General features: G+C 43.0%; 1 protein-coding gene across 13 annotated transcripts; it reads right to left on the reverse strand.

The window, feature by feature from the left end:
• Positions 1 to 43: 43 nt before the first annotated feature.
• PARP6 (poly(ADP-ribose) polymerase family member 6) lies at positions 44 to 27,189 on the reverse strand. 13 transcript variants are annotated; one of them, XM_055536899.1, is made up of 25 exons: positions 26,341 to 26,964; positions 25,357 to 25,616; positions 25,112 to 25,262; positions 23,277 to 23,484; positions 22,572 to 22,649; positions 21,752 to 21,846; positions 21,263 to 21,323; positions 20,945 to 21,035; positions 20,141 to 20,207; positions 17,552 to 17,701; positions 16,396 to 16,606; positions 15,810 to 15,863; positions 13,912 to 14,007; positions 13,517 to 13,609; positions 12,390 to 12,515; positions 11,056 to 11,121; positions 10,046 to 10,113; positions 8,712 to 8,760; positions 8,353 to 8,465; positions 7,569 to 7,641; positions 6,799 to 6,868; positions 1,466 to 1,545; positions 1,008 to 1,071; positions 752 to 836; positions 44 to 419 (listed from the first exon to the last, which is right to left on the reverse strand). In XM_055536899.1, the coding sequence occupies exons 4-25, from the start codon at positions 23,277 to 23,279 to the stop codon at positions 317 to 319; spliced, it is 1,896 nt and encodes a 631-aa protein (XP_055392874.1). In that variant the 5' UTR covers positions 23,280 to 23,484; positions 25,112 to 25,262; positions 25,357 to 25,616; positions 26,341 to 26,964; the 3' UTR covers positions 44 to 316. The 13 variants fall into 13 exon arrangements, 12 of the variants coding, with proteins under 12 accessions (XP_055392874.1, XP_055392875.1, XP_055392871.1 ...); XM_055536900.1 differs by lacking the exon at positions 25,112 to 25,262 and having other exon boundaries at positions 25,357 to 25,613; positions 26,818 to 26,964; XM_055536896.1 differs by lacking the exon at positions 25,112 to 25,262 and having other exon boundaries at positions 26,818 to 26,964.

Here is a 27,189-nt window from a genome sequence, read left to right on the forward strand (position 1 = left end):
CAGCAGGTGCTGGGCCAAGGCTAGTCAGACCACAGTGATCATATCCAGTCCACAGCACCTTCCATTTTATTGTTTTATTTACAAACAGGGTGAAGTCAACTGGGAAAATCGGGGTAAGGAGTCAGTCTGGGCCATCCAAATGTGGAGTGGTTCCTGGGTCAATCTCCACCATGAAGGCCGCCTCGTCTATCTTTTTCCTGCCCCTTAGTAATGGCCCCTTGATTCCTCAGGGCAGACTCGTCTGCTGCTCCTGAGCCCTTTTATGAGGGCAGATGGATCCTGGGGGAACAGGGGTGGTACGAGGGCTGGGGCCCCCTCAGTTTGTGTAAACCTGAGTTCCGATCACACGCATGATTTCCTTCTGTATCTTGGGGTCCTGAGTATTAATGTTGGCATCGCCCACCTGACCATCCTCATATCTGCCAAAGATAATGCAAATGTGAGCATAAGAGGGAGACCAATCCCAGAATGTCAACCCGTGGACCTGCATTTAGGGGTGTGGCCATCCCATCCCAGAATCAAAAAACTTTCTTTCTACTCTTTACGGTAGAAGAGTTTATCTGGTTTCCTCTAAACAGCCCTTGATTTATACCCATCCTCATCCTCCAAGGGGAAAGTCCCAGTTCCGGCCCTACTCAGGTAGCCAGGGACAAGTCTCCAATAACAGAAACAGACTTTCCCAGCAGTCCATATCATTGTGCTCTCCCCGTCACTTCTCCAAGTAATTCCCAAGGTACCCTCCTAGACTTACACAAAGAAGAACCGTGTGCAGACATGGTCGGACACAGGGCACACCCAGATGTTCCCATGCTTCTGGAGGTCCTTGGATGTAATCACTGGGAAGAGAGGGGCCAGAAGTTATAGGTATAATGCTTGGGTCAGAGAGTCCAGGCAGGGAGGGGAAGATAAGATGCTTCAACATCACCCTTGGCTGGATCATGTGCTAAAGTGGCACCAGAAATGAAGGTTGGGCACCCACAAAAACAGGGACTGGGTGAGCTACCTACCTTCACAAAGTGCTATACAGTTTAGATTCCGACTCTGCAGGAACCTTGACTGAATGGATCGGGTCTAGAAGAGAAGAGAGCCAGGTAGATGGTTACAGCTTTCCCTTGAGAGGTGAGTTAACTGGTAGTAGTTAGGGGGGTAGGGATTGGGATATCCTGGGCTTCCAGCCACCTCCCAAAATTTCTGATTTTCATAATCAGTCTGGATGAGTCCAAGCTTCCATCTTTACATTTTCATGTCATTGGATTTAATAAACTCAGTTTCTGTTCTCATACTCATGACTGAAGCCACAAATGACCCTGGAAATGGGTTCCTCTTAGAATGTATCTGATTGCTTGAAATGATCTATAAGCCACCCACCCCCATCACTACCAATGTTTCCCCATCCATCTCTGTAGCCTAAACTTATCCAAGAGGAAGTGTCCTGCCTCAGTCGAACAAGGGCAACTAATAATACCTGGGGGATGGTATTCATTCTGTTGTATCTCTGGACGAGCTCATCTTTGGAGGGCATCCTATGCTGTCCTTTTCCCATTCCTGTCACAGAAAAACAAACCAGTTCATTCACCCATTTCTTCATCAAATATTTACTGAAGTACCTACTATGTGCCAGGCACTGGAGCTAGAGACACTTGGTGACACAGCAGTGAATAAAGCAAACAGTATATCTGCCCTCACAGAATTTAGCCTGATGGAGATTACAGGAAAGGAACAAATAGTCATGACACAGCATGGGAGGAGTTATGATGGGGAAAATACAGAGCACTGAGTGAGCCAGAGGAGGGGAACTAGCCTAGCCCACAGGTTTGAAGAGGGCTTCCTGGTGACAGCTAGGCTAAGAACTATAGAATTAGGAAGAGTTAGCTGAACGAAGAGGAAGGAAGTGTTCTAGGCCGAGATAACAGGATACAAAAGGCCTGGAAGAAAGACACAGTAGTGTACCTTAGTTTGTATGGAGCACAGTCAATGGCAGAGAAGTGATGAGAGATGATGGGGAACAGGTAAGCTAGGATAAGATCAAGCAGGCCTTGTAGGCCATGTTAAGGCAACGAGAGTTTATCCTGAGAACATCAGGGAATCACTGACAGATTCTAAGATAGGGAGCAAGAGGTGAAGTGAGCAAGGAATGAGGGGCCTAGGAAAATGGTGACATCAACATTTCAGGTCCGATGCCAGGCTGAGTAACATGAGTGGAAAGAAAGCAAGCAGAGCAAGTCAGATCTGCTCCAGTTTCAAAGCTACATAAAAACCTCTGATCAGAGTTATTCAGACTAAAGGGAGTACAGAACAGGTAACTGATGAATAAGTTTCCACAGGTAACCAAAATGGCAACTACCCTGAAGAGTCCTGCTTCCTGCAGAAAGTCTTCCCAGACTTGAGGAAGAGGAGCCAATTTACTTGCTTTCATCTTATCTAAATCCATAAATCCTCCACCATCCTTAACCCTCATTGAATAGCCCTGTTTATAACATTTAGAGACTCACTCTGGACTCTTCCTATTTAGATATGAAACAGTGCTTGTGGGCCCCTATTCCCAACTCTTTCTGTCCCATGATTAGGACTCCAGTCTCTGTATTCGGCTTTATCACAGGCCCAGCCTTATCCCAGGAAGGGGTGAGTGTGTATGTGTGTATGAGACCATGAGACCAGAGAGGGAGATGAAGATGGGAAATGATGCTATCACTGCAGACCAGGAGCAGGGGCCCTTATCTCATCAGTCCACCCGGCACTTTCTATCACGACTAACTCCACTCTGCTGCAAGTCTTGCTTTTGTGGTAACCATGGTATAGAAGCAGGGATGATAACCACTAGAATGACATTCTTCCCTACTAAGGCTGTCAATTCATCATGCACTCACAGTGAAGCCCCATGACAGATTATGGTTGGAATAAAAGTTAAGGCAATGAGAACCTCAAGATTTGAACTGCCTATTTCTTTCTCCTACAGGAATCCCCACCATTCTGTTTCCAACTTCTTCATTAGCCTTAACTAGGTTTAGCTCTGCATTCAAACCTGATAACCTTCTCAGCCTAGGTATTTCAGTGCATGGTTCTGAGTAAAATTCCCATTTAGGTTCTACCTCAGAGGTTGAGAGAACAATCTGATTTCTATGGCTGGTCTTAGAGATGGCCCTTATGATAGAATTCAAATCTTGTTCCATCCCAATCCTGTTGTGCACTGTCCTGACTGTAATAACCCCAATCATCTTCTCTCAGTTCCCTGAGACCAGACACACTGAGAACCTAGAGGCCAGAATACTCCCTGGTTGCTTGGTGTGCAGAGTATATACTTGGACAAGTTTCTAAACATGACTAAACAAACAGATGGAGCTTACCATCTCCTTTCCCACTCTCCCTCACTTTAACCTGCACACTATGGCCAACTCTTTAGAGGCTCCGCTAGTCAAACGGATGCTCTCTATTTACAATGACCCCTCAGAAGGCACTTGGATACCCTGAGGAAAAATATAGACAACTAGAGCAGAAAAGGGTAGAAGGAAACATGCAAAGAAGACAGAGTTAGTTATATGCTAGAGTAACTAAAATAAGTCAGACATTTACCCACATCCCATCCAGAGTTAGAGACTCTCACATATCCATGGGACCCTCAGAAAATCAGTTATTCAAGCAAAGCCTGTCCTGTCAGTCCAAAATAATGATAAGAACACTCTCACATATCCATGGGGCCCTCAGAAAATCAGTTATTCAAGCAAAGCCTGCCCTGTCAGTCCAAAATAATGATAAGAACACTGGCCTAAAAGTCAGGAGAACTGGATTCCAGTCCTAACTCTGCTAGTTAGACCCGTGTGACCCAAGAAAGTCATTTGACTTTTCTTTGTATCTACTTTATCTGAAAAGTAGTAAGAGATTGAACAAAATGACCTATAGCTACAATAGAAAAACATGGTATTTTGTATCTATAATCAAATCAACCTTTGGAGGGAGAAGGATGGTGCCATATGACATTTTTACATAATCAGTAAATAAAGTTAAGATGTCAATAGAGATTCCTAGCTCCATCTGATAACTCAAGGTATTCAGGGACTCAGTAGTAAACAAAGGCCAATGGGAGAGGAGAACAGGGAGAAAACAGACAACAAAAAAGAATTTCATGGCCACCAGAAGCCAGGAGACTCACTATTTAGAATAAGGAATTAATTTGAGAGAAGCTTTAGGCTGGCACAAAGATAAAAATTGTGGTATCTAGACAAAGCCAAAAGACTACCCCAATCCCACTCCCACTTTGGACTCCAGGCACACAGAGTAAGATTCATTCACACATTCAATAAATATTCACTGGGCACCCATCCTTTGTGGATTACTCACAGACATACTATCATTTGTTTAGCAGGACAATGAACTAAGAACAGACGTAAGAACTAAATCCAAGAACTAAAATACTATCAGTGACTTACATCTAAGTGCTCCTAACCCTATCCCAATATCTGCATCCACTTGGGAGATATCCACTATTCTGAAATTTAGGTTGTTATTTTTCTTCTTTTTCCTTTAATTTTATCACACACATACACATAGCTAAATACTTTTAATTTTGTTTACTTTTGAGCAATATAAAAAAGGCAGTCCTTTGCCTTGCCTTTTTTTTTTTTTTCCAATTCAACCATTATTTACTTAACATTTTTTCCATGTTGCTGAATGCCACTGTTGGTTCACTGTCATTGCTGAATAATAATCTATTTTCAGAATAGATTATGATGTATTTACCCATTCTCCTGATGATGAGTATGAGTTTTTTTCTAAGATTTGTTGTTGCAAGCAATACTATACACCTTTGGGTGCACATATTCAGAAACGAAAATGCTTGGTTGCAGGGATATTTCTCAAGCTTTATGAAATGTAACACCAAAATGTTTTCCAAAGTGGTTGTACCCATTTATATTCCACAAGCAATAAAAGAGATCCTGCTGATCTACAACCCCTGGTACAATCAGAGGTATTACCGGATTTTTAAATTCTTGCCAATCCACATAGGTGCTAAATGGTATGCCATTTTGGTCTTGCCTTTACTTCCTTGATTAATAGAGGCTGAGTAGCTGCTCATATTTTTGGTCATTTCTTCAGTGACCTGCCTGTGTTATTTGCCTATTTTTTTAACTGGGTTGTCTTCTCATTTGCAAGAATTTATAATGCACTTTTATTACTAATCTTTTGTAGTTATACGTGTTGCAATGTCTTCTCCTAGTTTGTAAGCTGCCTTTTTATTTTAAGGTGTCTTCTGATGAACAGAAGCTTATAATTTTAATAAAATCAAATTTACCAATCTTTTATGATTTGTAATTCCATCTTTTTGTATTCTCTGGATGATTCTGTTTAAAATTGGGATAATTTGTTATTTGAAAGTTTGACTTAAGATCCACTTGTAAAATTACCTGGATTTGGCAAGGTTTTTGTTTTGTTGTGAAAAATTTTAAGCTACTATTTCAATGTCTTTTATGTTAGAGCTGTTCAGGTTTTCTATATCTTCTTGAATCAGTTTTGTTAAGTTATATTTTTCTAGGGATTTATCCATCTTGACAAAGTTTTCAAATCATTTGCATAAAGTTGACAGAATTCTATTAGCTTTTAAAATTTTGGGACTTCCCTGTCAGTTCAGTGGTTAAGACTCTGGGCTTCCAATGCTGGAAATGCAGGCTTGATCCCTGGTCAGAGAACTAAGATTCCACATGCCGTGTGGTGCAGCCAAAAAAATAATAGTAATAAAAAGTAAAAATAAATAAAACTTTGCTATATCTATAGTTATGTTCCTTTTTTATTCACATTTAATGCTGCTCTTTTTCTTCTTAATCAATTTACCCAGGTCTATCTGTTTTGTTAGTTCTTTAAAAGAACCATCTTTTGATTTTTTGTCTATTGTATCTGTTCTTATGTCATTAATTTTGCTTCTTATTTATATTATCTCCTTTCTTCTTCTTTGTTTGGTTTATTGTGTCATTAGAGACCTTTCTATTATAGTTCTGTTATTCTGGAGCTAAGTGTTCTTATTTTTGTAACAGTTATGTTAATGGAGAACACTACATCTATAAAGAATCTAGCACTGGCCCCTTCATATGGTAGACATGTGACCATCTGGTGGCTTTCTCTTATACAAAGACTATCCAGAACCCGAACTAAAAAAGACTGAGAAGAACTCAGATATAAACTTCAAACAACGAGAAAGCTAAGTCAGATTTCTTTTCTGAGCTGGACAAAGTGGGACTCATCTCCTAACTAGAATCTGGATATTGCTCATACCTTATCTTTGGAATAAAATGCTTCCTCTTGCATTCAATGTGACTAATACAATAGTGTATAATTACAGACAGTTTAAATTTTAAAAGGTGGTTGACAGGGAGGAGAACCATGTCTCCAGAAATGTAAGCCAGTGGAAGGGACTCAAGACTTCAAGTGCATTCATATATCAACTCGCATCCACGTGTGCACATATACAGTCTGACAGGCTACTGTCAGCACCAAAAATGTGTTCTCCAGAGAGCCTGGAGTCATCCCCCAGTAATTCCTTAACCCATTTCTAGGGCTAAGGTCCCACAGTGAACGGTTTTATTCATGGAGAAGAGAATACCTACGAGAAAGGGAGATAATTGGCCTCACCATACAAATAATCTAAATTCCTAACGAAAGAAAAAAAGAGAAAGATTATGTATCCATGATTGGGGAGAGAGCTGACACAGACCAAGTGTCCATGATGGAAGAGGAGACAGCATAGGTTTATGTATTCACAAAATGGATGCAATGTAAATAAAGTCAATGTGGCCAAAGATTATTTCTTACCTGAGTATCCAAAGGAAATACTGGAGATGGGGCTCAGGTAGATGCCTTTGCCATAGGCTGCTCCATGCAGCTTGCAGGGAAACACCAGGATGAGCAATATGAGCCTGGGCCCTCCCATGGCTGTGTATTAGGCAGCCACAAGGCTTATCCAGCCCTCTGTCCCTCCATTTAATCTTCTCACTCATTCAGATAACTTTAGGCACCTACTCTTGAAAAGCTGATTAGCTGAAAAGTGGATGCAGGTTAACCCCTTTGCCTACGAAATACTAGATACTGATGCCTTGGCGAGTGACGAGTGGCAAAGCCACTGAGTCAATCGCTCAGAATCCATGCTCCTGCCATAGAACTTGGTACATATGCAGATCCCTGCCCTCTAAAAATGAATACAGAACAGGCAGGCAGGAGAAGGAATAATAATCATTCCTTGGAGTCTTGCAGGACAAAGAAATAAGTCTCCTATATTAACTCTCTGAAGAGTCACATATATTGAAAAGCTCTAACAGGTTCATTGATCACAGTGATTGCAATCAGCAATTTCTATTTCTGCCTAAAGCTATATTCCCATTCCTAAAAACAAAGCCTCAGGTCAAAATACAACCACCATATTCATTCTATACATATAGTTTCAACTTCCTCCCTAGGAAAGCCCCACAGGAGGCTAGGTTTGAGGATGCTGAGGCAAACACAGTTGTGTACTTTAGAGCAGACTTCCCCGACATGAGTGGGGCAGGGAGAAGGTGGAGAGAAAGAGAAAAGGAGCACAGGCTCACCTGCAGTTTGGTGTAGGATGCATTGACCAGCCCATTGCGCAGGATCGAATGCCAGTTCTCAATGTGGGACCCACTGTAAGGCAGTGTAGAATACATGTCTCCTCATGGAATGAAGTTCCCAAGAAAATTCCAAGGCTGCCATTCCCACCCATTCTCACACACACAGGACATGAAGATGGACACAGATAAAGCTAGCGATGGACATGCACACGGATATAGTTACAGGCATGCAAGATGTGTGTGTGTATGGCTAACCCTTACATCTTAATATCTAGGCCTATCTTCTCTTCCACGCTTCAAACAATCCCATCCTAATCCTCAACTGCTGGTTCAATATTTTCATTTGCCCATCATCCTGATATTTCAAATTAAACAAATTCATCTCAAACTCAATGAGTTTATCACTGATTCCAAGTATGGCTTTCAATCATAACTTCACATCTCTTTTAAGTTACTCTTAATCTATTTTTTCCTCTCTTCTCTCAAAATCAGGCATAAATTGCTGATTTTCTTCAAAGCAGTTTTCAAATCTATCCCTGCAGATCTACCTTCAACCACATCTTTTTATATGTAAATGTCATTTCCCCTCAACTACATCCTAAGTAGCGTAAGATTAAAGACGATATCATATCTTTATCCTCTACAGCACCTACCACAATAGCATTTAATACATTGATGGACATAGGTCATACAAACTCCTATTCCTCAAGTGAACTTGCTGCCATCCCCCCCTTTTTTTTTTGCCTTATCCAGCACCCAGCCCCAGCCCTGCCCCACTCCTCACTGGAAGGCAAAGGTGCTGCCATAGAGCTTCTTGGCGGTCCGGAACCGAGCCTCCTTGGCAGGAGGGCTGCTCAGCAGGAGGAACTGGTGTGAGGTGTGCATGAACTTCAGCTGCTGCCCAGGGTGGGGGTGGGGTCAGGAAAACAGAGCAGAAATGGGAGATCAGGGAGGGAAAGGCTAGGGATAGGGAGCAAATTAGGCTTGTACAACCCCCAATAAAGGAAATATGCATTGGCCCAAAGACTACTGTTGATGGACAAGTCTAACCAGGCAGGTCTAATCCAATGTGATTAGCTGGTTTGGAGCCCCTCCTTGCCCCTCACTAGAAATTCAGAGCTTAGACGGAGAATGGTCACTTACCCTGCTGAGAGGTAGTTTGACAATGTGCGACCTGTTGCTAGAGATGATCCTAGGATAAAACAGAGAAAAAACCAAAAAGGACAGAATAAACATGTGGTTAGGCCATCCTAAACAAAGCAGCAGCCTTGCTCTGCCCCTTGGAGAATAAGCAAGGATTCCAGGGTTGTTTGAACTGTGAACCCAGGACACTATTGGATATTCCTGCAGGTGGTAATGTTTGTGTATACAAATGTAAAAGAAGTTACTGACCAGAGACCAGCTAGTTACTGGGTAAACAACAGATGAAAGAAAGAGAGGGGTGGGAGGTGAGCTGCTACATCCAGGGAGAGAAAAGTAAAGAACAAAAAGAAGAGCATAAGAGGTCAGCTACCAAAGAAAATTAGAGAGGTGGGTCTGTGTTAGGATGGTGACAACTTACATTTGGGATTTAGACACTTAGCACAGGGGCTCAGGAGCTATCCTATCTGAGCCCAGAGGAAGGCTGAAGGCTCTCAGAGATGGGGGGAATGGACAGTTATTGTCTGAGCTGCAGGAAAAAAACAGAAGAAGCTAGAACGAACTTCCTGAGAATTCAGGGACATACTGGCCTGTATGTAGGCTGAACTCAAGAGGACAGGAGAGAACAGAGACATAAGTCACTGAGGACTCAGCAAGGGGGCATTATCTCTTATAGTGGTTATGGTTGTTTGTGTGCTTCACTCATGTACCTGTAATGCCATTCTGAACGGTCTATGCCTGGTCATTCCTCATGCTAAGAGGGAGCATGGTGCACTGACAAAGTACTAATATCAAAGGCTGACCTGACAGAGCAAAACAGGCTAGAAAGGGAAAGCTATTCCAGGAAGAGAGAACAGAAATCAAGGTCAGGAAGGGAGAGCAGGGGGTGAAGGGAAGTAGAAAGGAAATACAAGGTCAGAACCTTTGCTCAGAGAAGGGAGTAGTAACAGTGCTCCAAGCCTCTGGACAGTTAACATCGACAGGGAAGGGCTTGAGACAGAGAAAGGGAGTACAAAGAGAGGGACCTCTCTGCACGCATAGAAAATCTAATTGAAATGAAGTGTTAATTCCTATAGGCAAGCAGCACTCAAAAACCTACTGGGAAACAAGAAACACTAAAAAGAACTTGAAACATAGTCTTAGAACTTGTGGGTTCTTTGTTGGCTCCCAGTTCCTAGCCAAGCCAGGTGTATCAATAAAACCCCAAGAAAAAGCTGCCATAATATCTATGATCTTAGGAACGATGCTGAAACCACCTCTAAGAGAAGGTATAGGCTCCAGTCTGATACTATGCCCCATTCCCCCAACTGCTGAAGGATAAACCATTCTACTCATACCACTGCAAGAGAGGATGGGCCAGGGGATCCAGCTTGTCCATCTGCTTCTTGATTTCCAGATACGAGCCCTGTAAGACAAAGGCCGTAAGGTTATCTCCCAGAAGAGGTGGGAGCCCTCCCACTTTCCACAGATTATCAGGGCCCGGGGCAAGGTAGGCACTGAAGACCACACCAAACCAAGAGGAGATGGGGTTCCCACCCTCAAGGACCCATCAGGCTGGGAAGACTCATAAATAAATATGAAAATGACTGAAGATGCTTACAAAACAACATGCAGGTGGGTCTCCCTCATTTTATGCAATTCCTACAGCCCTAAAAAGTTGATTATAAATCAAAAAAAATAAATAAGTAAATAAAATCAATGTCCCAGAAAGATCAGGCTAAGGAATCCTGTGGTAAAACTACATAAAACAGAGTTCTTCTGACAAGTAAATCATCCCTCCTAGGTGTATGTTATGTGTTCATCTGAACTGTGATATATAGGATTTGCTGAGACGAGGCCCACCTGTAAATGTGAGTACAAATGAATGTCTATTCATGCAGAGATTGCAGACGAGGGGTGGGGAAGTCTGGTGAGGGACAGCCTTGAGTCAAAGGATGGTCACTGCTCCATGTGGCTGCCCCACCCCTAGAAGGATAGAAGATGCAGGCCCCTGGGTCTAGTTCCTTACCTCCAAGCCCCCCTTCCTCACCCTCCCAACCCTGGACAGAAGTCCTTCCCTAACTTCTCTAGTGCTCTAAGAATTATTAAAAAAAACATTAAATAGGAACAACTTGTGAAGGAATTAGCAGCAAAGGTAAAGGTTGAGAGAGACATAAGGAGTGAGAAATAGGAGTAACAGAGCTAACAAACCAGAGAACAAAGACTAGGAAAGCTAAAGAGGGAAAACTAAAGAGAATACTGTGAGGAATTTGAAGAGCATCTCTAAATCTTCACTCCAATCCAATGAATTTCAAACAGAACAGGGCACTTGAGTGGGCAGGCAGGGGACAGGCAGAGGACAGAATACCTGGGTCATCTCCCGGATGGACATCACACTATCCAGAGCTTTCTGCAGTCGCTCATAATTCTTCTTCTGTGGGGAATCAACAGGGAAAGAAGAACCAGGTGAAGAAAAGTGGAAGAGAGTAAGATCTGATGAAAAAGAGGGCCACATGTACAAAAGAAATCTAGGCCCCAGGGAAACAGCATAGTACGTCACGCAAAGAACACAGACTTAATGCCAAGAAGTTCTAGAATCATGTGCCAGTTCTTTTACCAGCTGAGAGTAGTAGGGGTAAGTTCCTTAACCTCTCAGAACCTCAGGATCCATGTATATAAGTAAAGATAAAAAATCCTTACTACCCTCATAGGGTTAGTTATTTAAACTGAAGATTAAATAACATGTAAAGAATCTGATACAGTGCCTGACACACAGAAATGAGCAACTGTGAAGCACTGTGCTGGGTACATGTAATGGTTATTTCAACACCTGTCAACTGTGTCCTTTGGGAAATGAAGTGCCAGACATTTAATTGAACATTATTCTAGGTATGTATGTGAAGGTATTTCTAGATGAAATTAACCTTTGAATGGCAGACTGAGTAAAAGAGACTGCCATCCCTATTCAGGTGGCTCGTCTAATCAGTTGACGGCCTGAATAGAACAAAATAGCTGAGTAAGAGGGAACTCCTCTGGCCTGAGTGCTGGGACATTGGTCTTTTCCTGCATTCAGACTAGAATTGAAAAAATCAGCTCTTCAAATCTTGAGTCTGCTGGCTTTTGGACTGGAACTTACAACATCTGCTCTCCTGAATTTCCAGCTTACCCACTACTCAGCCTGGTACTTCTCAGCCTTCATAATCACAGGAGCCAACTCCTTACAGTACATTTCTTTCTCTATATATCTCCTATTGTTCTATTTCTCTGGAGAACACTATTACAATATTTTATATACATTATGTCTCATTTTTATAATAGATATTATCCACTTTTTACAGATAAAGAAATTGAGATTCGGAAAGGTTAAGTGATGTGCCTAACACCATTCAGCTAGGGAGCAGCAGACCTCAAATGGAATCAAGGTCTGTCTGGCTTCAAAGTCTGTATTATTCCAACATAACTAATGTTAATTTGTCTCCCTGTCTTCTCAGAAACTCAGAAGTTACCCTTATACTATTAGTTATGTTTAGTTACTTGTTCACTAAACAGTTAAATCTGAGGGTTCAAGAGCCAAGAAACAAGTGTGCCATTTCTTCTGTCCCCTTATTCCCAGCTGTTGTGAACACTAGAATGACAGCCTGTAGTCTCCCACTTTCACCATTTCTGTTCCTTAGTCCTGACTTTCTTCCCAAGCAACTATACCTTAGGGTTAAAGGCCAGAGTCTTGGGATCAGTGGGGTCCACCACAGAGGGATAAGGCTCAAAGATGATGCTCTTTCTAGGGGACTCCAAAGCTGCCCTACACATGGCCACCAGCAGATCCACCACCTTAGGAGAAAGGAAAGAAAGGGGACAAAAGCTAAATGATTTCACGGGGCTGGGAGTTGCACAGTATCCAGCATAGGTCTACCTTCTGGAGGCGCTTGGTATTTCTCTTTTTAAAAGCAAATATGAGGGACAGACTGGGAGTTTTGGATTAGCAGATGTGCGCTATTATGTATAAAATGAATAAATAACTAGGTCTTACTGTATAGTACAAGGAACTATACTCAATATCCTGTGATAAACCATAATGGAAAAGAATATGAAAACGAATGTACATATATATGTATAACAATCACTTTGCTGTGTAGCAGAAATGAACACATTATAAAGTCAACTATATTTCAATAAATTTTAAAAACCACAAATGTTTTGATTTTTTTATTAGAAAATACAAGCTTATCATAAAAATTCAAGAACAATGTTTAAAAGAATGATTAAAAGAAGATAAAAACCATTGCCTTGCCCCCAAATCTCATTCTTCACATTAACTACTGCAAAGTTTGATGTATATTTTTCCAGATATTTTTCCTAAAGAAATTGTTATTTTATCATATGGGCAAATTTTAAATAATTATACATACTGTTATATTTTATTTATGTATGTTATAATTCTCTATCCATAAATAATAGCTATATAGTATTTCTACTGTAATTAATAAAACCATCATTTCTTTAACCGGACCTTGTACAAATAAGCTTGTATCTATTTTTTCTTTTTTCAACTATTAGAAACAATACTAGGGAATTCCCTGGCAGTCCAGCAATTAGAGGACTCTGAGCTTTCACTGCCTAGGGCATGAGTTTGATCCCTAGTCGGGAACTAAAATCCCACAAGCCATGTGGTGTGGCCAAAACTTAAATAAAATATTAAAGAAAAAAACCACTACAGTGAACATCCTTACATAGGAAAGCATTTCTGGAGATTAAATTCCAAGCAGTGAAACTGCTGGGATTCCCAGCCATAAATGATCCCAATTCCCCCGCAGCTCTTCCATCCCTCATACCTCTGCTCCAGTGGCCACCTCCTCTGCAGCTCCGGACATGACTCCCAACGTGTAGAAGGAGAAAACGCACAGTTCACGAGTACAGACGGCTGGCTGAATGGATATATTAAAGAGATGGTGGTGGCAGGAGGTGTGCAATAAGAAGGTGTCATAGGGCAAGAGGGACATTTCTGACCTCGGACAACTCTAGACTGATATTCACATATCCTCATCTTTCCTAACAGGACTGCTGAGACTTGTTTTCGGAGAAAAACTATTATTTCCAGAGTCTCAGGGAGTATGGACAGAATTCTACCATTACCACAGATCCAAGAAGAAAGGAAAAATGGAGAGATGAGGAACTAATGGGACTTAGCTAAGGGTGTAAGAAAGGGTCACAAAATAGAGGTGTATACCTTGAGCATGGACCCATTCTGGAAGACATGCTGCTCATCACATACAACACAGTACTCATTCAATGTTGGGATTCTCTGCTCTGCATATTTCATGATCTGGGGAGAGAGGAGATTCTATTAAGTCTTTTTTTGGAAGTCAAGACCCAGATATAGGAAACAATCTGAATTTCCTTTCTATTACTCTCCTACCTTCCAGCCCTGTGCCTAAGGTAGACTCTATTCTTGGGTCATGCACTTAATTAAATCAATGGCCTAACTCTGGAAGACTATATATTATGATGAAAATAAGACCAGCCATGGTAGAAGAACTGGGTTAAGATTCCCCCTTCTACTACTTAACACCATATATAAGCTGGGGCAAGTTAACTTGAGCCTCGGTTTCTTCATTTACAAAATGGACATTATTCACTTTACAGAAGTACTGAAATTAAAGAGATGATTTCTCTAAGAGTATTTTATAACAGTAAGAAATACTAATCAAACTATTAATATTATTTGCAGTAATTAGATTGCCCCCATGTGACAAGTGAGTTGAGTATTCAGTCCATGATCAGATGGCCGTGGGGGTGGGAGGTGGGGTGGGGGTGGTGCTGAGAAGCCATGTTTAACTACCTAGGACAATCAGCCTATAAGATGATCAAGACCACAAACAAAACTCTGATGGGAAGAAAGCACAAATTCAGAGCACATGCAGCAATATCCTAAAGTATTTTTTACACAATCTGTATTAAAAGGCTTTCACAATCACATATACTGTCTGTATAAATCAAATTGTTCCCATTTCACAAACTTTTGAAATCATAAATGGACACGCAAGGGCTTTTGTTCATTCACTTAACACAGATTTGTTGAATGCCCACTACGTCCCTAGCTCACTGAAAAGTATCCTTTATTATTCAATAACATAAAAGACTATCCTCTCAGACCCTATAGTCCAACAGAGGAGATGTGGTATGTATACACATTAATTACAATTCAAGGCAGCATATAGTACCTGACACATTAGTGCTATATAAAACAAAAAGTATCAAAAGAATTCAGTGAGAGGAAACACACTTCCATCTAATACATTTCAAGTAATAGAGAAGATTTTATGAAAAAGTTGGCATCTGACACTTGATTACAATAGGCAGATATAGTGAGGAATGCCAGTAGAGGGAATGACATGAACAAAGATATTGGAGATGCAAAAGTGAAACCATGTCAGGAAAATAAAGAGGTTTTAAAAAGAAGCAAATGACCAGTAGCGGCTAAGCACTGCAAGTTTGTGAGGAAAAGTGAAGCCCACTTGAGCAAGGATGTGGAGGATTATAAGAAAATCAGTGTCAATTCTTCTCTTATCTTGGCACCAGTGCACTTAAAATTTGCAGCGCATCATTTGGCACTTGATCGTAAGTGGTATATAAGCGTTGTCTTCCCAATAATGCTGCTGCTGCTGCTGCTAAGTCGCTTTAGTCGTGTCTGACTCGGTGCGACCCCATGGACGGCAGCCCACCAGGCTTCCCGTCCCTGGGATTGTCCAGGCAAGAACACTGGAGGGGGTTGCCATTTCCTTCTCCAATGCATCCAAGTGAAAAGTGAAAGGGAAGTCGCTCAGTCGTGTCCGACTCTTAGCGACCCCATGGACTGCAGCCTACCAGGCTCCTCTGTCCATGGGATTTTCCAGGCAAGAGTACTGGAGTGGGGTGACATTGCCTTCTCCACCCAATAATGCTATACGCTTCTTAATGGTGGGAACTAGGCCTTTTCTCCTATTCACAGAACACTCAGTATAGTTCTGGAAGCAGAGCAATTAAGGAAATGTTTGCTAATTGACTGAAGAGTTGGGAGATGTTAAGGGATCAGATGGGTCAGAAAATAGTGGAAAGGCTTTGGAATGAAGCTTTGGACTTGATTACCTGGACAAGGAATCCATATTCCAGAGTGGGGATGTTCTTGCAGTGACCACTGACCTGATGAGAGTAAAAAAAAAAAAATAAGGCTTCATGAATCTCCTAGGAAGCTGGTGACTAGAAACACCTCATTCATGCCCATTACCTAAAATTATCTTGAAGTAGCTAAGCCCTAACTCTGATCAGTCTAAGTAATCCCCAAGCTGCAGAGAAGACCTTTAGACATTTTTGGCAAAGGCTCTTCAAACAGGCTCACCTGTCCTTAACCCTTTTCAAGGTAGATGTAAGATGTTTGTAAAGTAGCTGACTACCAAGTCCTAACCACAAGCTAACAAAATTAAACATAACATCTCCCTGGGATGCCCAACCCCAGACTCTACTCCTTGACATACTATCAGAGAAGCTTGCTAGACTATGTAGGTATAAATTCACAACTATTACAATGTGTTCCATTCTACTGATTCATGATTCATGCCCAGATTTGGTTTATGACGCCTGGACAACCAGACTCCCACTCCATTTTGAGAAGCTGTATTCTCTCACTTCCCCTCCCACCCTCTGACACCAAGTCAAACCCTCCTCAGCCATGTACCAAAGGAGAGGTCCGTGTTGGGGGAGGGAGGCCCACGTGCTGGGGACACAGGAGACCTGCCTGGGGGCTGGGAGGGTAGCCAAACACCTCCACTTTGGGGTTCTTCATGGTGCAGGAGATGGAACGGTTCATGAGGCGTCCAACTCGAAGGTCTGGTACACCCAGTTTGCCTTTCAGCATGGAGTCCTGTATGATAGGGAAACTGGGAGACCTGAACAGAGAGCAAAGAGAAGTGACGAAACTGAGGATTCGGTATGAGCTCTAGAAGCCTGGAGGGTTCTCCCTGGTGGTCCACCGGTTAAGACTCTGCAGGGGGCCCTGCATTCAATCCCTGGTCAGGAAATTAACATTCCATATGCCATACCACACAGCAAGGTCAAAAAAAAAAACCAAACTATCCAAGGAAAGTTTCATTGGATCAAACTGTCAAAACAAATAGATCACTACACGTCAGGTTTTTTGTCATTAAAGCCTAGGTCATTCTCTACAGCATCTAGGCCAGCTAAGGAATGATACCTTGGAAAGGATACCTGTTTCACTTGCTCAATGTGTGTGTGTGTATTGTCTGTATTAATATATATGTATTAAACTACTAGGTAAGAAACAGTTGGACCCCAAAGAACCTAATGTCTGACTGTCTATCAATACTGGTACCTGGAAAACTATAAATTTGGGTTTGTATTTGCCTTTGGCAAGATCAGAAGGCGCAGAGAGCGGGAAAGCGGGAAATAAAAGTCTGGGATCAAAGAATGGAGCAATACTTGTTTCTAGAACCCAGGTAATAAATCAATGTGCCCTTTCATAAGAGCAAGGGGCTGGGGCCTAATTAGCTCTGCTTCTGTCTCCTTAGAATAGGGAATAAGGGTGAGGGTCAAAGAAAGGAAAGATGAAGAAATGAGTATATATTTCTCCAAACAGACCCCATGCACTATGTACTATATTTTACATAAAGGACAAGGTATGACTACTGGGTCAGTAGTAGAAGGGTAAAGACACATAGGGGACAGGATCATGTGGGTAGTATTAGTAGCTAAAGGCACAGAATTCAGAGGACCTAGGGAGAGGACAGAAAAGTTTACATAATCAAGAAGGTGGGGTGGGGGCTTAGAAGAGATCAACGTGATTAGAGACAACGAGCTCATGGAGAAACACTTACTTGGGGATGGGTGAGAAGATACTGAGGCCAGCTCGGAACTTCTTGATGGTACCGCTTGTCTTGAACCAGCTGTGCCTCTTCTCCTGCTGGGTCTTTAAGAAATCGTTGCTGAGATGTTTCCATTGTTGGGATGTAAACATACCCAGGATTCTAAACAATCACAGAGGAAGAGACTTAGAAAGCTCAAGCAGGGGAATCCCAGGTCAAGAAATAGGACTATGAAAGGCAACTAATCTAAAATTCAGGCTTGGGGACTGCAAAGCTAGTTGGTTTAGGGAACTGTGTGTGTCTCAAGATCCCTCTGATATAATCTTAACACATGGATATGTACTGTTCTAAACTACCTCTTGACCTTAGTGGGTAAATCCCCACTCCCTTACCTAGTCTAATGGACCAGAAAAATTCTTAGATGCTTTGCCTTTACAGGAAGATCTCAAACATGAGTCTTCAAAGGCTGTGAACCTGGCAATTTACTGCCAACAAGAGCTATACCAAAAGTGAAACAGAAGTGGTGGAATAGAGGTGAGTACTACCCTTGGCCTTGTGAATAGTGAAGAAAAGGACAAGGAACCTGAAGGGTACTGATACTGTTAGGCAAAACATTACAACCTCAAATTTATGGTTTCCAACTTGACTAGTCTTGTCAGTTCTTTCACTTGTCCTTGATCAGTTCTCTCTAGTATTACTCTATTATTCTAAATCCTTATCATCTTCTTTAAGCTCCTAACTTTACCTACAACTGATAATCTTTCTTCTCAACAGAGAAAACTGAAGCCTTCAGATATCATCTTCCATGATTTGACAACCTTATTACAATATCTATTTCCATTTCCAGCCTCACTTTGATCCCTCCATCCTCTGGAGACAAGCTGATCCTGCTCTTAAGCATCAATTGCTCTAGCTGTACTCTAGATCTCAGCCCTTCTGCAGGGACTTTGATCTGGCAATTATTCCCTTTTCCTGTCAGTTCCTTTCCCCATATCTACAAAAAGTTCCAAGTTTCTTTATTTCAACCTAGCTACCCCCTAATCCTCATCCAAATTTCTTAATCCGTATTTCACTGTTTTTACTTTGTGGCCAATCACTCACTTCTCCAGAACACTTACTATATTCTGGTTTCTACCTTCACCATTTCACTACAACTGCTCTCACCTTGATGGTAAATCCAACCAAAACTCCTAGTTCTCCTCTTACTCATCCTCTCTGGCATCTGGCCCTCCTTGTAGAAATGTTCCTCCTTGCCTTCTCTCACACTGTTCTCTTCCCATCCTCCTCCAAGCTCTCTAACCTATCTTCAGTGTTTCTTCTTTCTCTACCTATTCTTGGCATTTTTTCCTGGCTTAAAGGGTGTTCGCCCTTGACTTCATTTTCTTCTCATTCTATCTAGCTCTCCTTGGACATTCTCATATTCTACACTGGATGCAACTTTCACCTGGACACTGCAATCTATCTTCAACCTGTACCTCTCCTGTAAGTATCAAATCTACATCTCTATTGAGCAGCTCCACTGAATATCCCAAAGTTACCTTTAAATAACATATTTAAAATGGAACTATCTATCTTCATCCCACAAACTTGTTCTTCTTCTTAAATTCCTATTTAAATGAGCGGTATTACAATTTACCCAGACATCTAGGTTGGAAACCTAAGAGTAATATTCCTCTATTCCTTGGCTCTTATCATATACAACATAACCAAATTAGTCTTCAAGTCTGACTTTAAACATTGCAAATCTTTCTAGTCTATATCTTGTCTGTACTCATATCTACAGTCATACTTTGGCTCATCATCTCACGTATGAACTTCTACAAATGGCTCTTGCTAAAATAGTTCTGGTCTCTTGTCATACTCCTTCTATCTATGCTGCACAATGCTACCAGAATTGTTTTTTTTAATAATTAAATCTGACCATACCCTTTCTTTGCCTAAAACCTTTCAAAGTTCCCACTGCCTACAAAATAAATGCAGAAGATCCTTTCTGATTTTACAATTCTATGCACGTTGCCTCACGTGACTGCCCTTGCAAATGTTATTTATTCTCCGAGTCTGTCTACATGGACAATTCTTATCCATCCCTAAAAACCATCTCCCTTTCATACTTCATTCATCTAACTGCCACCAGACTGACTTACACCTTCCTCTGTGTTCTTTCTAAACTTTACATTTTCACTTGTATTAGAACAAGTATACACTGGACTGTATTTAGAACTTGACTGAGTTCACTTCTCTTTATATACCAAATACTTATTTAGCAAGGTGCTCAATACATTTAGTAAACTAAAACAGTCCAAAATCCTAGGGCTCCACTCTGAGGAAGTGTGATGAGCATAACTCTAATTCCAGGGTTGTGTTTTCCTTTAAATGCTACGTAAATGCTAGTAATGCTCTCACCTCCAGGAAGCCTCAAGGGCACATACCCCAGAAACACAAGCTCCCCCCCACTAACCACAAACTGGACTCCCCAAATTTGTTTTAGTCTTTCTTGGGCACATGTCAGAAATACACTTTTGGAAAGAAACATTCAAGAGTCTGCCTGTCCTATCTCTCTTTCCCTCAAACGTTCATAACCAGAAAGATAAAAGTTCTTACTTTTTCAACTGAAGACCCAGCCCAAATCCTTCCTTATTTGATGGCTGGAAAACCTCAATTGATGGTTCTGCAAAGAGAAGAAAAAGCTCCTACTACATATACATGTCTATCCTCCTGGGAGTCCAAAGCCCCAGTTCAGTGGATTAGCTTCCTCAGATTTCAAGAATACTCTAAACAATAATGGTGGAAAACGAAAACCTCTGAGGCAGAAGGTAGATTCTGGGAACTGTCTGACCAATTTCAAACATCCTCAACTTCTATTAAAGAAGCTGAGGAGAAGGGGAAGAATAAATAATATCAAGGAACTAGAGAAAACAATTTCATTAACCAAGAAAGTCTTTAAGGCATGACTATTAGGTGATAGGGAGAAGGCAATGGCACCCCACTCCAGTACTCTTGCCTGGAAAATCCCATGGACGGAGGAGCCTGGTAGGCTGCAGTCCATGGGGTCGCTGGGAGTTCGACACAACTGAGCGACTTCACTTTCACTTTTCACTTTGATGCATTGGAGAAGGAAATGGCAACCCACTCCAGTGTTCTTGCCTGGAGAATCCCAGGGACAGGGGAGCCTGGTGGGCTGCCGTCCGTGGGGTCGCACAGAGTCGGACATGACTGAAGTGACTTAGCAGTAGCATTAGGTGATAGGGAATGAAGATAACAATGAGACAAGACTGAAAATCTCCTACCAATGGCCTTCAGGTTACACCAAAAGGCTTTGTTCCTAGTTTTTCTCTATCTCAGTTAACTTAGAACGTTGTATTAGACTAGTCAGAGCACGCAGATGCACAAAGTCACTGCCTTTACCCGGTCCATCAAGGTACTGGGAGAGAGAAAACCGCAGTCTCAACACAATAGGTTCTGTCCGGAGGACCTTCCAGGCTGTAGAAACTTCCTCCTACAAGAGTAAGGGGAATGGTTTCTAGTTCAGCATCAGAGAGAAATGGACTTTGAAGTGTTCACTACAAGACACACACATGCATGCAGTACTATCTGCTGATGTCTAGAGATAGGCACAAAGTATATGTGCTTCAAATATAGCATTGGGAACAAGACTCCAGGCCTATGTGGCAAAACCCACAAGCTCAACTAGACCTGCTGCTGGCAGGTACTAGCATCACTTACATCCAGGAAGCTGATGTTGATGTGGAGGTCAATGTCCACGTCATCGATAGTTCCATATTCTCTATAGAGATACAGGTGATCACATGTGAGACTCATTAAGGGAGAAAGAAGGGAACAGAAATTGAAGTGGAAAGAGAAGTGAGCCTGGGGATAAGGGAGAGGGAAGGGTGGAAGGAGGCTCTGTAGTTAGCTACAGCCACTTTTACAATCAAAGCCTTTGCCAGGCCACAAGCCCTTCTTACCCCCAAGGTGAAACTTGAGCCTAGAGGATCTAGGATAAGAGGGAACTTCTAAGAAAAGTAGTTATACCTTCCTAATTGCTCCTGTCAGCCTATCTTAAATATTCTGAGCAACTCTTACCATCATTAGGCTCAAAACTTATGAAAGTCCACAGACCCCAGCATCACACCGTAAAGAAAAACCTCTACCCTTTTAGCAACTCACAAATTAGTGGCTGAGCCCCCTGCCATCCCTGAAGTAGAGCCCCACCTGATGGATACAGAGTTCTCACTGTAGATTTCCTTCACAGCTTCAATGTCTGCATCCAGCTGTGGGTGCCGATATAGGTCAGCTGCACAGCTTCCCTGAGTCAGCAGCAAAAATGGTGGAGGAGGGAAGAAAAAGAGGAAAACAGAATATGAAGAAACATCAGGAACAGGGAAATCAAACTATAGCAACACATACAAGCAAAAGCTGCTTTATGAAGTTCTTGGTGGTGGCCCTAGTTGGGGATTTCACTGACAGACAAGTCACCCCCCATCAGCACTCTAGGAGGTTTCAGTAGACTAACTGCAGGTTCTGCTTAAGGAGTTCACATCCGTAAGTTTCAGCTTCTCTCAACCTTGACCAGGACTCTTTAAGTATCCCTCCTACGAGAACTCAGAACAGGCTGAAGAGTACAGAATTTAACTCAGATTGGTTCTGTCTGCAGCGTCCAACATTTCTGCTCAGGATCATGCCCTGGGCAGTGACAGCACTGAACAAACACTGGTAGAAGAATCTTAAAAAATTTGACCCTAATGAATGAAATGACCCCTGCTGGCTAGTGAGGGAACAGTCAGAAAACAATTGTTTCCAACTAAGAACCTATGGCTAAACTCCATGCACAGAGGGTGTAGTTTATACTGGAAAAGATGAGAGTTCCAGGCAAGAGCAAAAATATGAGATCAGCTCTGACCAGATAATCCTCAGATCACACTGACACTGTACCTTCATCTCTGCTCCAAAATAATCTCTTTCACTCCTGATGTATCCAGAGGAAAGTATACATTTAGACCATCCAACATGGGTTTAGGGGCTGTAATCTCACCTGAACTCCATAGAGAAATTCCTCTGATTCATTGTCTCCCTCCGAATCATCATCATTCCAGAACTGGCCTTTGATGTCCTGATGATGAAAAACAAGAAATAAGGGTGCCTGGTATCTCATGGAACAGAGTGGGGTTAAGACAGGAAACAGATTTTCACAAATGAGAGGTCCCTTGGGATAGAATAACTGAGGCCCCAGTCCTTTTGCTGCTTTCCCCTGACCCTCTGGGAACATCTCAGTCTTTTCCCAAATCCGGTCATATCCATGGTCTAGCACTGACTTGCTGGCACAGAGGAAAATAGGGAATTTTAGCCTTCTTAGGTATTGGGTATGATGACTGAAGCTCTAGTAGCCAGTGGGGGAGGTATGCAGAAGGCTTCAATATCAAGGTTGATTCTCAGGCATATCTAAGTTCCAGTACAAGCTGGCCTCTTCTGGATAATTACCCAAGGCAGCTCTCAAGCACACCTCGCTCTTTTGTCTCCTAACTCCCTTTCTATCCTTTCAAGTATTTAACTCTCGCCTTCCTTCCCAAGAAAACTCCCTAAACACACACCAAGTAATACTGTTTCCATGCCCCATCTCCTTCCTTTAACTTCAAGTAGCCACCCTATCTTCCAAAAGGGAGCAGAGGGGGAAGGTGAGGTCTGCAATCTGTTTCATCTACCCCCTGGACAATCAGAAAGGTGGGCAGTGAATTCTCACCATTGGGTCAGTGGGTAACACACACTCCTAGGTCAGTGCTAGGCAGCACCCCTCCATACCACCAGTTGAACCCAGGCCAACGAGATGGGCATTTAGGAGGCCAAAAGAGGAGACAAGGGTTGGGAGGAGGGGTGGCGATATCAGGGGCTGACTGGAGATCAGCTGAGGAAGGCAGGATCTGCTGTTGTGGTGGTAACAAGTCACTGTCCTGCAGAAAGTAGACAATTGATCTCATCATCACTTAACAGCTGGGTGGCATGTACAAAAGCACACATTTATGGGTACACTTTTATTATACATATGTACAGACACTGGTACATAGAAACATATTTGCATGCATGAAGACACACTTGCACACAGTTCTTTAAAGAGAATGAACCATGAAAGTACTACATAAACATAAGACACTACTGTCCTCCAGCTGGAGAGCTGTGACTGAAGCAAGTCCCTGCTCTAGTTCATAACATTGTATCAACTCCTGAAGCCAAAATGATGATGCCAGGACCAGAGGCTATGCTACTCAGTCAAGTCAGTTCATTTTAGAATGTTCTTCATAGAGTCAACCAAAATCAGAAGCAGACACTTTTTAAAAATATCTTTATCCCCAGTTATTTCTCCAAATTGAGTGTTTATCTCTTATTTTAAACCAGTATCCTTAGGAGCCTTTCTATAACAATCATAGCTAAGTTTAAAAGTCTCAACGACTCTGACCATTTTCTGATAGACAGTCTGAGTTGTCACAGCCAAAATAACGCCCTGGACTCCTCTTGGAACCTACTCCCCCCAAAATGTAATAATGATCTGAAGAAATGCTCAGAAAAACACTAACTTCTAGCCCTTGTGCAAAATTAAAAACCACGGCTTCTTGGCTTTGTATTTATCAGTTTCATCCACTCCAACCTTAAACAGAGGTGTTCTTGATCTTTAACACGGTTCTCCTGCATCTTAAGTATCTAGATCAGCAGCTCTCAAGTAAGGTCTGTGAACTGGCAGCATCAATATGACCTGGGAACTTGTTTAAAAATGTAAATTCTAAGATCCCCTATTGAGACCTACTGAATTAGAAACTCCAAAGGTCTAGCAATCTGTTTCAACAACCCCTCATAGTTACGCTGAGAACCACTGTTCTAAATCCTTTTGCGTTCCAAGGGCCTGTGGTCTGTTCCTTAGACACCAACATAAACCTGTAACTAACCCAGTTGGTGACATAAAGCACAATGCCAGGGAAAAGATCATAGTAGTCCTTCAGCTGGCAGGGCTGCCTGACCCATCAAAAACAATATGCAAAAGGAAATTGCAACTCAAGTTCTTAGAGAAGAAATGGCTTGATATCTGAGACTTGCTTTAAAATACAACTCAAGCACAAAAGGCAGAAGGGGCACTGGGGTGGGCAACAGGTAAAAAAAACATGGCAAAGTGATGACTACTGATAAAGCTAAGTGATGAGTACATAAGTATTTCTTATACTACTTTTGTGTATAGTTGGAGATTTTCATTAAAAAAAAAAAAAATCAGAGACTACCCTTGGAAGGGCTCTCCCTAAAAAGTTAACTCTAAATAAGAACAGGAAGATTATCACTAAGACTCCATAAATGCCTCTTTGCTGTTCTTCAAACATATCAAGCATATTCCCACCTCAGAGCCTTTGTCCCTGCTGGTCACCCTCCTTGGGATGCTATTCACCCAGATATCCACATGGCTTACTACTTTACTCTTTCAGATCTCTGCTTGAAGGTCACCTTGACTATCCCATATAAAACAGCAAAACCCCAACATACAATACAGTAGCACTCTCCATCCCCCTTCCTTGCTTTAATTTTTTCCACAGCACTTACCACACTCTGATGTACAAAATGTTTGTTTGTTGTATTTATCTCCCACCAGAATGTAAGCTCTATGGTGGCAGAGGCTCTGACTCTTTTCATTGTCTATATTGTCAGTCCCTCAACACATATTTACTGAATGAATGAACTGTCTGCTGGAGACCTAAGCCAAAGGGGAGATACATACAAGAACTTAAACACAACTACACAGACAAAAGTCATACAAAAATAATTTTAAAGAGCAAGACTCCATTCACCTTCAACAGTAGCTGAGAACCAGAACATGAAGATCTGGGGGCTGGGTTTGTGAGATTTGAAAATAAACAGTCAGGTGCTGATCTGGATGATCACAGAGAAATAAAGAGGGAGGCACTAATGTCCAGCCTGGGGCATCTTGGGCTGGGTGGTAGAATGATGGCAGCGTAGGCCAGAAGTACCAACTTTCACAAGCTCTCTGTCACTGTAGAAGTCAAGAAAACTTAGTCTGTCTCCAAGGGTTGTTGCTGCTTGCTTTCTGCTGTTATCATAAGGAGAAAAAGATAATTCAGAGGGTATTTTTCCTGTCCGGGGAAAAGACAATTCAGAGACTACCATCTTTTTCAACCCAGGCTGCTTCAGTGAAAGGGACTCCCACCTTCAACTCTCAAAGCTCATTCCTCTGAGAGATGGAGAAAGGGTTTAAATGACGAAGAGTCGCAAAAGGGGAATAGTGGGAAGTTATCTAATTCACAGAATTACATTTTAAACAGGAATAAGCTGGAAAAATAGTCTTTTTCAAAGCTTTCACGTTACCTATAAAAAAAAAAAATCAGGGGGAGAGAGGTCAAGCAACTTGCTTAGGTTCAGGCAAGTGGAACTGGGACTTAAGCACATTTGATAGGTTCCACTCACATCCACTCTTCCTGTGATATGGTCACAAGCAATAAAGGGAGGTGCTAATGAATTAAGCAAGAAAGACCTATCCAACTTATCTAAATGAGGTAAAGAAGGGAACCTTTCAAGAAAACCCAGGCCAAATATAGACTGTGTGAAGAGCCCAGAGAACGGTGTCTGTCAGTCAGTACTTCGGAGGACAGCAGAAACAGGGAATTTGCACGGTAACTGGCCATATGTAATTAAGCCTCAAGTCCGGACCACAAAAGTCGTGGCCGACGTCCACGGGCGCTTCTCGGTGTGACAACTTTATACCCAGTCAAAGAAGCCTCCGATCTCAACGTTTAAACTCTGGATTTGACTCCCACCTTTGTGGTCCTGGGCAAGGAGGCTACTCCGTTCTACATCAAGTGCTCCACCCGGAAAGCCTAGGCCATGGAACAAAGAGCGCGGCGGCGAACTCCTGGACCTAACGCTATCCCGGGTACGCGGCGGAGGGACGGGCCGGGGTGAGCCCCCGAACACTGGCTGCCACCCGCGCTTCCAGAACAGGCCGTGAGGCCTCCCTTGGGGGGAGCTGTTAGACCTCTTCTCCGTTTTCCTCTGGAGACCCCCAACACCTGCCTCCCGGGAAAAAAGCTTTGTGCCCGACGTGTGTCGCTAGCGACCCGGCCTTGAGCGACGCCTGTCAAGCCCAGGAGGGCACCTCAGAGCCACCCGGTCCAAGCCCCTCACTTCATCCACCCCGGCCGAGGAGAGGCGGGCCCCGCACCCTTTCCGCGGCCCGGCCGCCCCGCCCGGTCCCGGTGGCAGCCGCCCCACAGGCCGGTCTCGCGCGTACTCACGGCGACCCCGGGCCGCGCGCGGCCACCGCCGAGGAGACGAGCGGCCCGGGACGCCCCGCGGGGGCGGAGCGGCAGGCCAAGGGGCGGGGGCCGGGCCGGGCGGGCGAGGTCGTGCGCCTCAACGCCTCGTCGTTCCGTCACGGCGGCGCTGAGCCACTTTGCGCACGCTCCCGCGGCGGCACTGTGGTCACGTGGCCCGCTCGGAACCAACTGCCTAGCGGCCTACCTCTGGACGCGCCCCCTCCCTGGACTCCAAGCTTGGTGCGCCTGCTCAATGGCCGCCGGTTGGGAGGGGGTGCGGAGCGGACGATGGTGCCTGCGCCGTGGGTCGGGACCGGTGCGAGCAGAAACAAGAGGCGCCGCACGGGTCCG

This window comes from Bubalus kerabau, chromosome 10 (genome assembly GCF_029407905.1).
Source record: "Bubalus kerabau isolate K-KA32 ecotype Philippines breed swamp buffalo chromosome 10, PCC_UOA_SB_1v2, whole genome shotgun sequence".
Lineage (NCBI taxonomy): Eukaryota > Metazoa > Chordata > Mammalia > Artiodactyla > Bovidae > Bubalus > Bubalus kerabau.